Source organism: Paramisgurnus dabryanus, chromosome 22 (genome assembly GCF_030506205.2).
Source record: "Paramisgurnus dabryanus chromosome 22, PD_genome_1.1, whole genome shotgun sequence".
In the NCBI taxonomy this organism is placed as follows: Eukaryota; Metazoa; Chordata; class Actinopteri; order Cypriniformes; family Cobitidae; genus Paramisgurnus; species Paramisgurnus dabryanus.
Genome location: NC_133358.1, coordinates 6,542,379 through 6,556,380, shown reverse-complemented (window position 1 = coordinate 6,556,380; position 14,002 = coordinate 6,542,379). Strand labels below are relative to the sequence as shown.

The following is a 14,002-nucleotide window of genomic DNA, read 5'->3' as shown; positions in this document are numbered from 1 at the left end:
TTACTAATGCCGCAATAGCTAGCCTGAATGGAACTGAGCATATACTAAAACACAACACTGTGTGACACTTGCATTACATGTGAAGGGCCCCTACGCTAATAGGATTTTGTTTCTCTCTCCCTGTCTCGTCCTCAAACCCGAGGACATTGAGACAAACAGACCCAGTTCCGGCTGCCATGGAGGTTAACACAGCACTGATCTACTGGCCGCCCTTCAACGTGATGCCCAGACGATGCCTGACCAACGACCACCGACGGAACCCGTTAAATCTCCTTATCTGTTTACATCCCATATATATATATATATGTGTGTATATCTTTTCCTCCTAGGACTTTTTGTTCCTCCCTGAGGTTTTTCTCCTAGGGGGTTTTTCAACCCCGGGGAGTCAACCAACATTGGCTTAACTTAGCACCCTCTTGTATACGAGACATTATTAATTCGCTCGCTTGTAAAGTGTATTCATGGCTGCTGTATTTTGCTACTTATATTGTCTGTCGATTTTTCTATGTTTCCCCTGCTTCTTTTAATGTAAAGCGGCTTTGAAACAATTACAAATTGTGAAAAGCGCTATATAAATTGAATTGAAATGTCTCTTTCCTGTTTTACAGATGCAGTGAGGGAGCGATTCCCAAACATCGACGTGGCAGAGATCCGGGCCCTTCTACAGAGGAAGTGCAACAATGACAGCTACAAGGCCTCTAGTAATCAGAGCTAGATGTGCATATAGTACAAGTTGTTCGCAGTTGTTCTCTTCCCGGCATTTCAAAGAAAGTCGACTGTTTGAGGTTCCCCATTTTGCCAATATCTGTATTTTTGTGTGTTACTTTTGTGTCAATAATAAAGATCCTTTTTTGAAATGCAGTTTGTAATCTTTTTCTGTGCATTTGAACTGAATTGTAATATAATACACTTGTAGTGTAATAGCAATATTCATGCTTAAGTATAACAAAATACTTAAAATATAAAAAATACACTATAATAATATTGCACTGAAAGTACGTGTCTATGATGTTTAGGTTGTAATTGAACTTCACTTTAAAAACATTATTATTGTCATAGTGGGACACTTTAAAAGCACTAAAATAGTTAGGAAGTGCATTTGTAGATCACTTGAAATATTACAGAGGCATACTAAATTAACATAGTTTATAGTAATTATAAGTAGGATAGCAGTATGCACAAAATGTACTTAAACACAACTATAATTTGTGCTGCAATGGCTTTTTAAGTGTATTTCCATTAAAATGGCAATACAATGCAATTGTACTGTAAGTGTGCTTAATTACTCATACATCTTGATTTTCAGGAGTGTATTTTAGTGCACTTGAAGTTTAAAAAAAGTTGTTCCATTTTAGTATACTATTTACACTTGAAGTGTAATCAAATAGGTGTTAAGTTGAAGTTAATACATAATTGAGTACACTTAACTATACTTGGATTTGACGAAAATAGTACAAAATATAGAAAATATACTTAGTACACTTTTTTAAAGTATATTTTTAATATACATTTTTTTTCACCTGGGGTGCTATTTAAAAAAAGACAATTTTCTAGAAGGCATTAAACTTTTGTGAAAATCATGAAAAAATGCCTATAGTGTCTGTCTGCGGAGTGCAAGAGAGGGGCGTACCTTAGCAGGGGGCGAAAATTTAAGTTGTCTAAGTCACACAGAATCCCGCGAGATGTCCGACTTCCGCTGTCCAAGTCACACAGAATCCTGCGAGATGTCCGACTTCCGCTAAACTGACACGGCACATCCGATAGCTAGTTTAGTGGTAAGAAGATTGTTTATAGCTCTCTTTCAACTTTAGCTTAATGACAAATTACGTTACTGCCGTAAATGTTTTAAATTGAGGGCACAGAGGAAGCTTCATAAGACGCTCGAATGGTCTTATATTGTCTCATGCATCGTCATTGTTAACGTGGGTAGACAATATGGACATATTTACCAACCTAAAATTATTAAAGAACTGAGGCATACCAATAGGGAATGTGGAGTTGACGTCACGCCGTGTGGCATTATGAGTAATCCGCCATATTTGCAGGATCGCCTCCTATCCCGCTGTATTTGAGTTAGTGTGTTGGAGGTTGTTTTTGTATTTTCTGTCGATATTTTAATAAACTTCGATATGTTTGGTCAGTACTGCTCGATCAAGAACTGCCATAGCAGGTCACACGATCGTTTAGGGAGGAAACTGAACAACGGAATACGTTTTTTCAGCTTTTATTTGGGGGAAGCCGGTGGAGGAGCTGACGAAAAGACGCCGGATCGCGTGGTTTGCCTGCCGCAATCAGGAGAAAAACATTTACTTTTCAAAAAAATCCCTGCATCAGCGAGAGTGTGTTTGCTGCATTTTCAGTCATTCAGTAATTTGTGATTAATAAAAGCAGAACCACTTAAATTGTCTTGTTTTTATGCTAACACTGTCAAACTAACTTGTAAATGTAAATTATGTAACGTTATTTATTCATTTCTGATCAACCTCACCACATGAGTTATAAAAATAAATCTTTAGACAATTTTGACGATTATAACAAATATTTTTTATTAAATGCAACTGCTCAAACCCACTGCTTGTGACTCTTTAAAATGACATAACGTTAGCTTAATATTTAGCATTTTGTTTGTTTTAATAACTTGGCCAAGAACAGAAGTGCCATCTTATGAACATGTGTTGATTCATTGCACAGAATACAACGGATATTTTTTTATATAATCATTAAGATACTTAGGTATTAATACATTGTAAGTAAATGGCATATTTCTTTTAGCTGGTTTGCCAACCGTCATAAAACTCCGAAAGAAGAATGTCATCTTACTATGAGCTTGTAGGGATTTATAGCTCTTAAACTCCTGCAAAGTGTATGCACTCAATCCAAAAACAAGGTAATAATAACAGATATGTGAGCGGAGGTAGTGCGTCTGGATCCGTAATCCAGTCATGGGCTGCTAAAACATATGGATCTGTTGTTTATTTGTCCAAATAAAGTTTTTTGGCAGTAGCACTTAGTTTCTCCCGATAGGGTCCCTTCTCTTTTTCTTTCAAACTCCTCAATTTCTTCGGTTCTTCTTAGTTTTAGCTTAACACACCCACAATGAAATGGCATAGCGGTTGGCGGTGCCTCTAAACATGGCGCCCACGTCCCATAATGCAACACTGCGGTGACGTACATTAACATTCCCTATATTTAAATCGGGGAGGGTGATTTCGTGTTTTTTTTTTAAGTAAATGTGCACCTCAGACAGTTTAATATGTATTAAACCAAGATGAAATCCATTTACAAACTTGCAAAGACTCAATTCTTTTTAAGTTTTAAGGGGAATCTACAGAGCTCACGTGGTTTTATAAGAAATGGCTAACAGATAACATCTGGTGATATTGTAAAGGTTTATAAAAATATGCACAACATGTAACAACTGGTGACACTGTAAAGGTTTATAAAATAACTATTCACAACAGGTAACATCTGGTGACATTGGAAAGGTTTATAAAAATAACTATGCACAACAGGTAACATCTGGTCACATTGTAAAGGTTTAAAAAAAAAACTATGCACAACAGGTAAGATCTGGTCACATTGTAAAGGTTTATAAAAATATCCTTTCAGCAAGATCACCCTGCAATAAATTATAACACAGCTTTATGAGAGTCATCAGGAGTGTATAGCTGGAAGCTGTTGATGTACAGTCTTGTTCAAAATAATAGCAGTACAATGTGACTAACCAGAATAATCAAGGTTTTTAGTATATTTTTTTATTGCTACGTGGCAAACAAGTTACCAGTAGGTTCAGTAGATTCTCAGAAAACAAATGAGACCCAGCATTCATGATATGCACGCTCTTAAGGCTGTGCAATTGGGCAATTAGTTGAATTAGTTGAAAGGGGTGTGTTCAAAAAAATAGCAGTGTGGCATTCAATCACTGAGGTCATCAATTTTCTGAAGAAACAGGTGTGAATCAGGTGGCCCCTATTTAAGGATAAAGCCAACACTTGTTGTTTATTACACAAAGTAATAAATTTTTTTTATAATAATAATAATACAAATAAATAATATAGTATTCAATAAAAATATGTTTTTATTTTTTTACATTTCTATTTAATTCAATTTAATACAATACATGTAATATATTTTCTCTCATCTATGTTCTAACGTTAAGCTTACTGTCAGATTCAGGTCATGGAAACATCTAATCCAATCAGAATCGTCTGTCTCTATTAAAGCCCGGTTATCTGGCTCATTCATTGGTTAGGACTTCATGAATCCGAGGGAAGGCCAAGCTATGTGTTTTGGTGTGGAGAGTGACGGGCCAATCGACCAATCACGTTTTGATTTCAAGTGGGCGGGTAAAAAACAAAACATTGTAAGCCTTCATGAAGTCCTAAGCATGCAACAAACTGGATGCAAGCTGCCGTAAAACACCAAAGACGAAGATCATAGACCTTTAATATTAATACAGTCTAATGGCCCGAATCTCTGCGGTGAGAGTGGTTGAGGTAAATGGCGGAAAACGTGATTGACATTGTGGTTAGCTTGAGGGCTGAGGTAAAAACGAAATTACTTAAGCGCGTACTCGTGAAGAGCACAGCCGGTAGAAGCGCGTGCAGAGGAGCCTGTGCATATGACGCGAACACGAGCGAGAAAAATAATGGGTTTAATTATACTTTTACTTCCTGACAGTTTCACTTGTTACGTGAGGATAGTAATGACTGACAGACGACGCCGAATTACATACAATATAATTTCCTAACTAAATCTGAGAGAATGCGAAAACATTCAAATATTTTTTTTCCCGCTATACCCAATGGGCAGGGCGGAGATACATTTTGGTAGCCCTCGGGGCTCGGGCTAGAGATTTTGCGAGCCCTGGATATCTTGTAACAACAGTTATAAGCCACAAGGAGGTGCACTGAGAACGCAGGGTGCTATATTTCCCCTTAAGAAAAAGACTAACAAGGTATCCTACAGCTAAATATATATTTCCAAAAAATAAAAAATAAATTAAAGAACATCATTTAAGCATGTTAAATGCATATTTACAGAGCCCCTGTCATTACAGAGCAGCAGAGTCTGTATTTGTGTTTATCAGTTAGATTAAAGTAATTTTAAACTTTAAAACTGCATTTAAAGGCAGACAATGCCCATTCTGTAATTTAACTTTGCGTGCTCAGAATTTTTACACGTTCACTGTATGATTTAACGAAATACGAATAGCCTAGTATTATGGATGGAGAGGCATTTGCACTTCATTGCATATTTTGAAGGCCCAGCTGAAGTACCCACGGTTCGCCACTGGGTAAAGTGCACATGAATGCATTTTATAATAATAATGCATCCAATGTCAACCCTGTGTAGAGCTGACAAATCTGGTTGTTTCTCAGCAGCAGTAATGTCTAAATGGTGCCAGCTCAATACATTGGTGCAGTTTCCCAGGCAGGGTTTAGTCAGGGGTACCCAAACTCAGTCCTGGAGGGCCGGTGTCCTGCAGAGTTTAGCTCTAACTTGCATCAGAGCACCTGCCTGGAAGTTTCTAGTATGCTTAGTAAGACATTAATTGGCTGCTTCAGGTGTGTTTGATTAGGGTTAGAGCCAGAGGCGTCATGCCCATTCAAACTGAGGGGGCACGTGCCCCCTTGGTTTTTTGAGCCAAATGGATTTTGCATGCAACCTGAAAATCAAACAAGTGTCCATCAATCGGTAACTTGTCTTTTAATCTGTTTAATATGCACAATATTATTAATATGCACAATATTATTAATTCTGTGCTGCGTCCTTGTCACTTTTCAGAGATTTTTGCCGTTATGATAGTGTTTTGAACATGTTACATTACTTTCTGGTGGCAGGCACTGCAGTCAGAGCAGCCGCAGACGTCATCAGCGTGAGCGCGCTCACGAGCTTTCATGTTGCTGCTGCATTTGGCTATCTGAGGAATTAAAACGTGCAAGAAACGCTCACAACATTTTCAAACCCCAGTACGGTAATGTGCAGTTAACCTCCTCTGTGTAGAAAATGTATGGTTTAAAATGTGACCGTCTTGACGTTATATTAGTAGAAATTTCTATCTTCTTGGCACAACGCCAAAGTTCGCCAGAGTTCACGTGGGTGCGGGATCACACATGCTCACATATGAGGTCAAATTTAATGCAAAATCCGTTCCTCCAATCATATTATCTAACATATTTTTTAAAATCATTATTGAACATTAAAATCAATCACGTTGCTATAGCTTATGTCATTTTCGTTGGTTATATACTTTATGGATTTAAAATGACATTAATTTCATTATGCAGTTGTTGTGCAAAATGCATTAATGACACATTTCAACACAAGTCATTAAACAAAATTTAAATAATTAAACATGTCGTTTCTGTTTTAAATATGATACCAATATCATGTCATTATTCCGATTGAATAGTATTTGATATGAAAGTGAGTCAACACTTTTATTTTGGAGTTTTTTGCATGAAGGCAGGGGCGCTCATATTGTTAGAAATGTAGGTGCCATGGAAAAGACTGAAAGCTCTAATATCAATTCGTTTGATGTATGTGTATGCACAAATTTCTGTGAACTGTGCACACTCTGCCCCCTTAAAAAATTGGTGCATGACGCCCCTGGTTAGAGCTAAACTTTGCAGGACACAGTTTGGAAACCCTATGTTTAGATCAGGGGTGACCAACCCTGTTCCTGGAGATCTACCCTCCTGCATATTTTAGTTCTGTCTCAGCTTTAACAAACACACCTGACTATAATTTTAAGGTTGCCCTGAAATGCTTGATTGCCAGGTTTAGGTGTGTTTGATTGGGGTTGGAGCTGAACTCTGCAGGACAGTAGATCTCAAGACACAGGTTTGGTCACCAATGGTTTAGATTAAACCAGGACTGGGCACTTATATTAGGACATTTTAGTTTTTACAAACAAACCTTACAAAAACAAGACTGGTGTGCATCTTGAGACAAAACAATGGCACTGATATATGTGTCAGTACAAGGTGTTTTCTTAATTACAGTAGCTCAAACATGCATTTTAGCCAGGGAACAGTATAAGCCCTGTCTGGAAAACCGCCACATTGTTTTACCATAACAGATATGGGTTGTTTAAGGTTGAGTTGTGATTTTGAAGTGTAGACAGATAGATCCTCCTATTGTGTTTCTGCATCACAGTTAAGGTGCATGTGGAAGGTATCACCCTCACAAGTTGTCCACTGCATCACTACACATCAATGCATCTGTGAAAATAATAACCATAAACATATTTTACATTTTTACTTAAAATAAGCTTACATTATGAGAATATACAATGGCACCCATACTTAAACAGAATAGGGTTTGAGAGAGAGAGATAGATACATTAAAAACGAGACAGTAGTACACACAACCTTTAACTCCAGTGTTATTATGACGTTTAATATGTCATTTATTAATTAACTGTCATTTGAAATGTCGACAACTTACAGGAATAACTGTAAGATTCTAATGTCCCATAATATCTAACTATCGTAAATAGGAAAATATATAGGTGGGCAATGAAACTCATGCAAGATTTGTTGTATTTTGTTAACTACTCGTTACTGATCATAAGTGTAGTCATAGAACGGACTTCACAAATCTAACATTAGGCTAACAACACATAGCTCACGTTAGCGAAGTAAGCTTACCTGAAACCGTCGACCTTAATTCAGCCCCTGGCGCGACTTCTTAACATGTGTCGTAGCCAAACCATTTCTCGGGGTGTCCGTCAGTCAGCTTCCCATCCATTAAAATTGGTACGAACAAACATAAGGGCGCTTGGATAAGCAACTTTAATAACGCCTTTAGCCACCGTATCTCTATGCGGGCAAAAAAGGAAGACAAAATGACAACATCTCGTCCTGACATCTCGTGTGGTTCTGTGTAACTCGGACAACTTAAAGTTACGCCCCCTGCTAAAAGTTACGCCCCTTTAAGGTACGCCCCTCTCTTGCGGTCCGCAGACAGACCCATCTCAAAAATGCTGGCGCTGGCTGGCAACTTAAAAAAAAAAAACCCTGGCGGGGAAAGAGTTAATATAGTTTTGTGCATGAATACCAGATGTAACTTATTATTCTTGCTGTTTGTGTGTTTAAGCTAGAATGTGGTTTAGGTGCTGTCATATTTTTTATAATTTCACTATCATCAGCTTTTTAATAATAAAAAAATAGATATGAAAATATATTAATATTTTATCTATAATACGTTGTGTGTTTTTTACAAAATATTTTCAAAATAAAGAAAAACAAGACAAAGCTGTGCAGTTTGTTTCTGTGTAAGTTTATGAACAAAATGATCGGAACATTTGTCTATGTATCCAGGGGCACCAGGTGAAATCTTGCCTAGGGCAGCAAATTGGCCTGGGCCGTCCCCGTGGATAACTTTAAATAAAACGAGATTGTAATATTGCATCCTAATGGTTTTCATTGGCATTTTGATAGGGTGTTAATACGATCTTCCGAACAGCAGGAGTCGCTTTCTCGAAAAACGAGGGGTCTGAGAATGCGGGACTCTGGATGCGGCACTGCAGCTGTTGGCTCCGAGTCTGCAGCTTCATAATATTGTTTAGAAGAGCTTCTGTTAGAGTTTAGTGGTTACCACTATTCAGAAAAATGTGCTTGTGTTGTGGAAGACAGGATGATGTGTGTTTCATCACTGACTATGGTGATGCCAGTACTGAGATCAGTCAAGTTAATTTCTCATCATATGTGTTGCACATAATAAATATGTTAAAAAGAAATTCAACAAAAGAAGTTAGTTTGTTACTAAAAGTTAACTGACCTGTTCCCATAATTTGAATAGATAGCCTATAGTAATATTTTCTACTGTGTATATGCTTAACTCATTATATTTTATATCATTTTACCAGATTTTTTCCAGAAAGGTTCCATTAAAAAATAAGCCTTTAAAAGTAGCCGACTAAAAATTTGGTGGGTAATATTTTTACAAAAACTTAAGTAGATATCACATAGCATAGAGACAGAGCGCAGTTATGCAAATTTGAAAACCACGACCACAGGGAGGGGGACAATCCAACCGTCTCCATTGACTTTGTATTGTGAGAAGCCGCCTCCTTGTCATTTCTGGCTTATAACAAAAAAACAGAATAATGCCTAAAAACTGAAGTGTGACAATATGTACAGCTAACAAGCCAAAGAACCAATACGTTTTTATAAACTGTCTAGCCGTAAAACCCAGCCTTTAAGGAGAAAAAAGTGGATCGCCGACTACGGTTCCCCCTAGTGGACACAGTTCTACTAATAGTACTATAAAAAGTTTCCAGTTTTGTGTCTTTAAACGATCGTTTTTTTTTTTTGAGGTCGACAGCTTATAAAAACTTATTTCTGGGTTTTTTGGCTTGTTAGCTGTACTGTACACCTTGTCACACAGCAGATTTTAAGTATTATTCTGTTTTTAAGTTTAATCTGTAAATAAGTTTTTATAAGCTGTCGACCCCAAAAAACGAGCGTTTAAAGACAAAGGTGGAAACAGGCAACTTTTCATAGTACTCATATTAGTAGAACTGCGTCCACTAGGGGGAAACGTAGTCGGTGATCCACTTTTTTCTCCTTAAAAGCTGGGTTTTATGACTCGACAGCTTATAAAAACTTATTTCTGGGTTCTTTGGCTTGTTAGCTGTACATATTGTCACACAGCAGCTTTTAGGCATTATTTTGTTTTTTGTTATAAGCCAGAAATGACAAGGAGGCAGCCTCTAGCAATACAAAGTCAATGGAGACGGTTGGATTGTTTCCCCCCGGTGGGGGTGGCTTTCAGGTTATGAGGCGCTGCGCTCTGTCTCTAGTCTATGGCTCGACTTAAACGCTTGTCCAGGACAACAAGTGAATGTTTTGAATAGTAAGTAAGTAATTTTACTTGCTTGGACAAGTAACTTGAATTTGCCATGCACACATCTGCGTCAACCAGGCTCATCTAATGGGATGTCAGAATCACACCGGAGGACTTGTCAAACCAGATCTGCAGTCATCTCACCTGGCATTCTGGCCACGCCTATTCCCTAGAACATTGTAACACATTTTATACGAGTTAGAATGTCAGACAAAGAGAAATAGATAACATGTCCATTTTACCCTCAACCACTTTTCCAGGTAAATAAACGGAGCTTATAGATTGTAAATTATTATTGTTTTAATATTGTTTTTGAATAACTTTTAGTGTAATTCATGGTTTAGTTAGAAAAAAATCTGTGCATAGTCCTGCAGCTACATTAAAAGCAGAGTCGTATAATAACAGAGTTACGAAACGCTTTGATCTCGCCGCCGTGCGGTCACGTGATTCATGTAACGTTCTGCAGTTCCAAACCAAGCAGGGCTGTCAATCTGTTTGCATAGGTTTTCAGCTATTTTAGATAAATATTAGCTTGTAATGTGAATTGATCACTATACTTACTATGTTTATAACGTTTTTTTTTACTAGGGAGTGATGTAAATATAGTAAAACAGTTAATAAAGATAAACAGTTAATTGTGGCCCAAAGATAACTGTGGTTATCTATACCAACTACAGCAACACAGTTTATCTTTTATTTTTGTAGCAAAATATGGCTATATAAATGGCTATCAATCTGCTAAAAACATAATTCCTACACTTTTACTATATTAAAATCACAAAAAAGATCGCCAACGCGGTTATTTGTAACAGTGAAGCATAACATAAACACACTAAATTAATATTTAATTGTATTTATAGTACACACATTAAATGTTAATATAATCATACATGATTTTCGAGGATACATCACTCGTATTACTTACCAAACACAATGAAACACATAGCAGCATTGTAAGCAGTGTGACTTTCTTATAAGGCATTTAGCTTGTCGCTGTTGCCCCCTAGTGTTACTCGTAATATATAAAAAAGATAAGTATAAAGTAGATGGCCACCAGTAATAAAATATTAAACCATTAAATCTATATTATTCACACATTATACACAACTCATTAAAATATAAAAATTTTACTAGTTATTATTAACGAAAATCATTACCTACAGCAGAGTTCATAAAATATCACTGTTGACTATATTAATGAAATGTCCGAAAATGTAAAGAGAAACGGTAATTTCATCGATTTACTAGCAGGTGCCATTGAAATGAATGGGCTTCAGTGCTGCGTTTGGAACTATGCGTCACTACCGGTCACTACATGAAACGCTGTTACTTCCGCATTCCATTCTTACAACGGACGTCTATGTGAGTGTCGTAACTCTATTATTATACGACTCTGATTAAAAGTTGTTATTAATTTACAGTATTGCTGTATATGGGTAACTTTTGTTACATCATCAAATATATTTGTAGAGATCAGATTGGGATAAATACATTTTGAAGTCACCACTTATTTCTTACTCTATACAGGTTTAATTGACCGGTACAAAGCGCCAGCAATTTGTCTATTGCTGTTGTTTCTGTGGACAACCATGACGGTAAGTTCATATTTAAGATCGATTAGTTGACTTGAACATAAATGTAGAGATTTTGATTTAAAATGGTAAGTGTTTATTATAGGCTGTGTAACTTTTAAAACATATATAGTCACTTTTTTGCATTTCTTCTTTATTCATGTTTAGTTCTTTAGTGCAGTTTAGTAGTCTTGAATTAGGATTCAGTTAATAATGGGTTTATTTTCAATAACTCTCCTTTATAACAGCTAATATGAGAACACAGAAAATACATGAAATGAGGTATAGTCTTCTCATTGTGAAAATCGCTTTTTCTGTCTTTAACCCCAACAGAAAATAACAATACTTAACAACTTGGTGGTCTGTGCATAGTGGAATAGCACGGAACACTCATTTGAATACAACTCTTCATAGCAGTATGTAAGGGCTTGTGGTCCCCGCCCCTTGGCGAGCTCAAACGCCATTTGTTTGTCATTTTTTGAGTTTCCCCCATACTTGACGCAATGCAAAGTGAACTGAAATAAAACTAAATTAGAGATGTATATGACGAGGAAGTATAAGTCTGGACATCAGAATTACTATGTAGTGATGGCAAAGTGAAGCTTTCTTGAAGCAGTGAAGCTTTCAACCCAATTGTATCGGAAAAAGGTTCTCAAAGCTTTTCAAATCAGAGCTCGATGAGGACCTCTGCTGATGAAAATGCTGCATGTTCCACAACCAAACAACGTATATTTATAAAAGCAAGAATTAATGCATTGAAAATTAAGGATAGATTAATAAATAAATGTGACAATATATTAAATACATGACCAAAGCATGTTCCATTTCATGCGAATGGTAACTCCAAACAAAAATAACAAATTAAGGATAGACCTTGTCTCAAAAGTATAAAGTGTGAACCAATAAAAAAAATCATGGTATTAATATATATATATATATATATATATATATATATATATATATATATATATATATATATATATATATATATATATATATATAAATTCACTATACAATAATCGATTCCATATTATGCAATACTCCAATGCAACACATTGCGCATCACACAATTTTAAACCTTTAAAGCAGTCACGTGGGTGTGTGTGAAATAAAAGGTGTGTTCGACATCGGCTGGATGTAACCGATCGGTGAAATTAGCCGCGTGCAGGTGGGGAGGAGCTGAAAACGGAGACGTGAAGTCGGACACGCTGTGGTTCCCGTAGTTAGCTGCATTTAAGTCAGGCATGGCTAATCACGTGGCGTTTGCTTGCTTGTTTGCTTGCTTTATTGCAGTAAACATGATTTGTAAGATGTAAACAACATAAAAAGTGAATTATACTGTTTTGAATGCCCATGTATGAGCATGAGTGGAACCGAAGAGGCGTACAACATCTGTTTTTACAGGAATAAAGTTCAACATAAGCATATATTATTTAAATACCAATGTAGTGGGGTCTACGTTTTTTATCCATTTTATTTTGATGAACATGACACAATATAACATTGCAACTACAACCCCAATTCAGAAAAAGTTGGGACACATAACTTATATTTTATTCACAGTAGAATATAGATAACGTCTCAAATGTAGAAAGTGAGACATTTTGAAATGTCATGCCAAATATTGCCTCATTTTGGATTTCATGAGAGCTACACATTCCAAAAAAAGTTGGGACATGTAGCAATAAGAGGCCAGAAAATTTAAATGTACATATAAGGAACAGCTGGAGGAGGACCAATGTTTAGGAATAGGAATGTTGTCCCATTCTTGTCTAAACAGGCTTGTAGTTGCTCAACTGTCTTAGGTCTTCTTTGTCACATCTTCCTCTTTATGATGCGTCAAATGTTTTCTGTGGGTGACAGATCTGGACTGCAGGCTGGCCATTTCAGTACTCAGATCCTTCTTCTACGCAGTCTTGATGTTGTAATTGATGCAGTATGTGATCTGGCATTGTCATGTTGGAAAATGCAAGGTCTTCCCTGAAAGAGATGACGTCTGAATGGGATCATATGTATCTAGAACTTGGATAAACCTTTCAGCATTGATGGTGCCTTTCCAGATGTGTAAGCTGCCCATGCCACACGCACTCATGCAACCCCAAACCATCAGAAATGCAGGCTTCTGAAATGAGTGCTAATAACAACTTGGGTTGTCATTGACCTCTTTAGTCCGGATGAAATGGCGTCCCAGTTTTCCAAAAAGAACTTCAAATTTTGATTCGTCTGACCACAGAACAGTTTTCCACTTTGCCAAAGTCCATTTTAAATTAGCCTTGGCCTGGCGAAAACGCCTGCGCTTCTGGATCATGTTTAGATATGGCTTCTTTTTTGACCTATAGAGTTTTAGCTGGCAACAGCAAATGACACGGTGGATTGTGTTCACTGACCATGTTTTCAGGAAGTATTCCAGAGCCCATGTTATGATTTCCATTACAGTGGCATTCCTGTATGTGATGCAGTGCCGTCTAAGGGCCCGAAGATCACGGGCATCAAGTATGGTTTTCCAGCCTTGACCCTTACACACAGAGATTGTTCCAGATTCTCTGAATCTTTGGATGATATTATGCACTGTAGAT

General features: G+C 36.9%; 1 protein-coding gene across 2 annotated transcripts in view; it reads left to right on the top strand.

The window, feature by feature from the left end:
- Window positions 1-10,014: 10,014 nt before the first annotated feature.
- LOC135785311 (NXPE family member 3-like) overlaps window positions 10,015-14,002 on the top strand; it is a 91,177-nt gene continuing 87,189 nt past the window's right edge. For both annotated transcript variants that reach the window (XM_073813219.1, XM_065294682.2), the window contains exons 1-2: window positions 10,015-10,115; window positions 11,383-11,450. In XM_073813219.1, coding sequence (XP_073669320.1) covers window positions 10,085-10,115; window positions 11,383-11,450 — 99 coding nt within the window. In that variant the 5' untranslated portion in view covers window positions 10,015-10,084. The remainder of the gene's footprint in view (window positions 10,116-11,382; window positions 11,451-14,002) is intronic.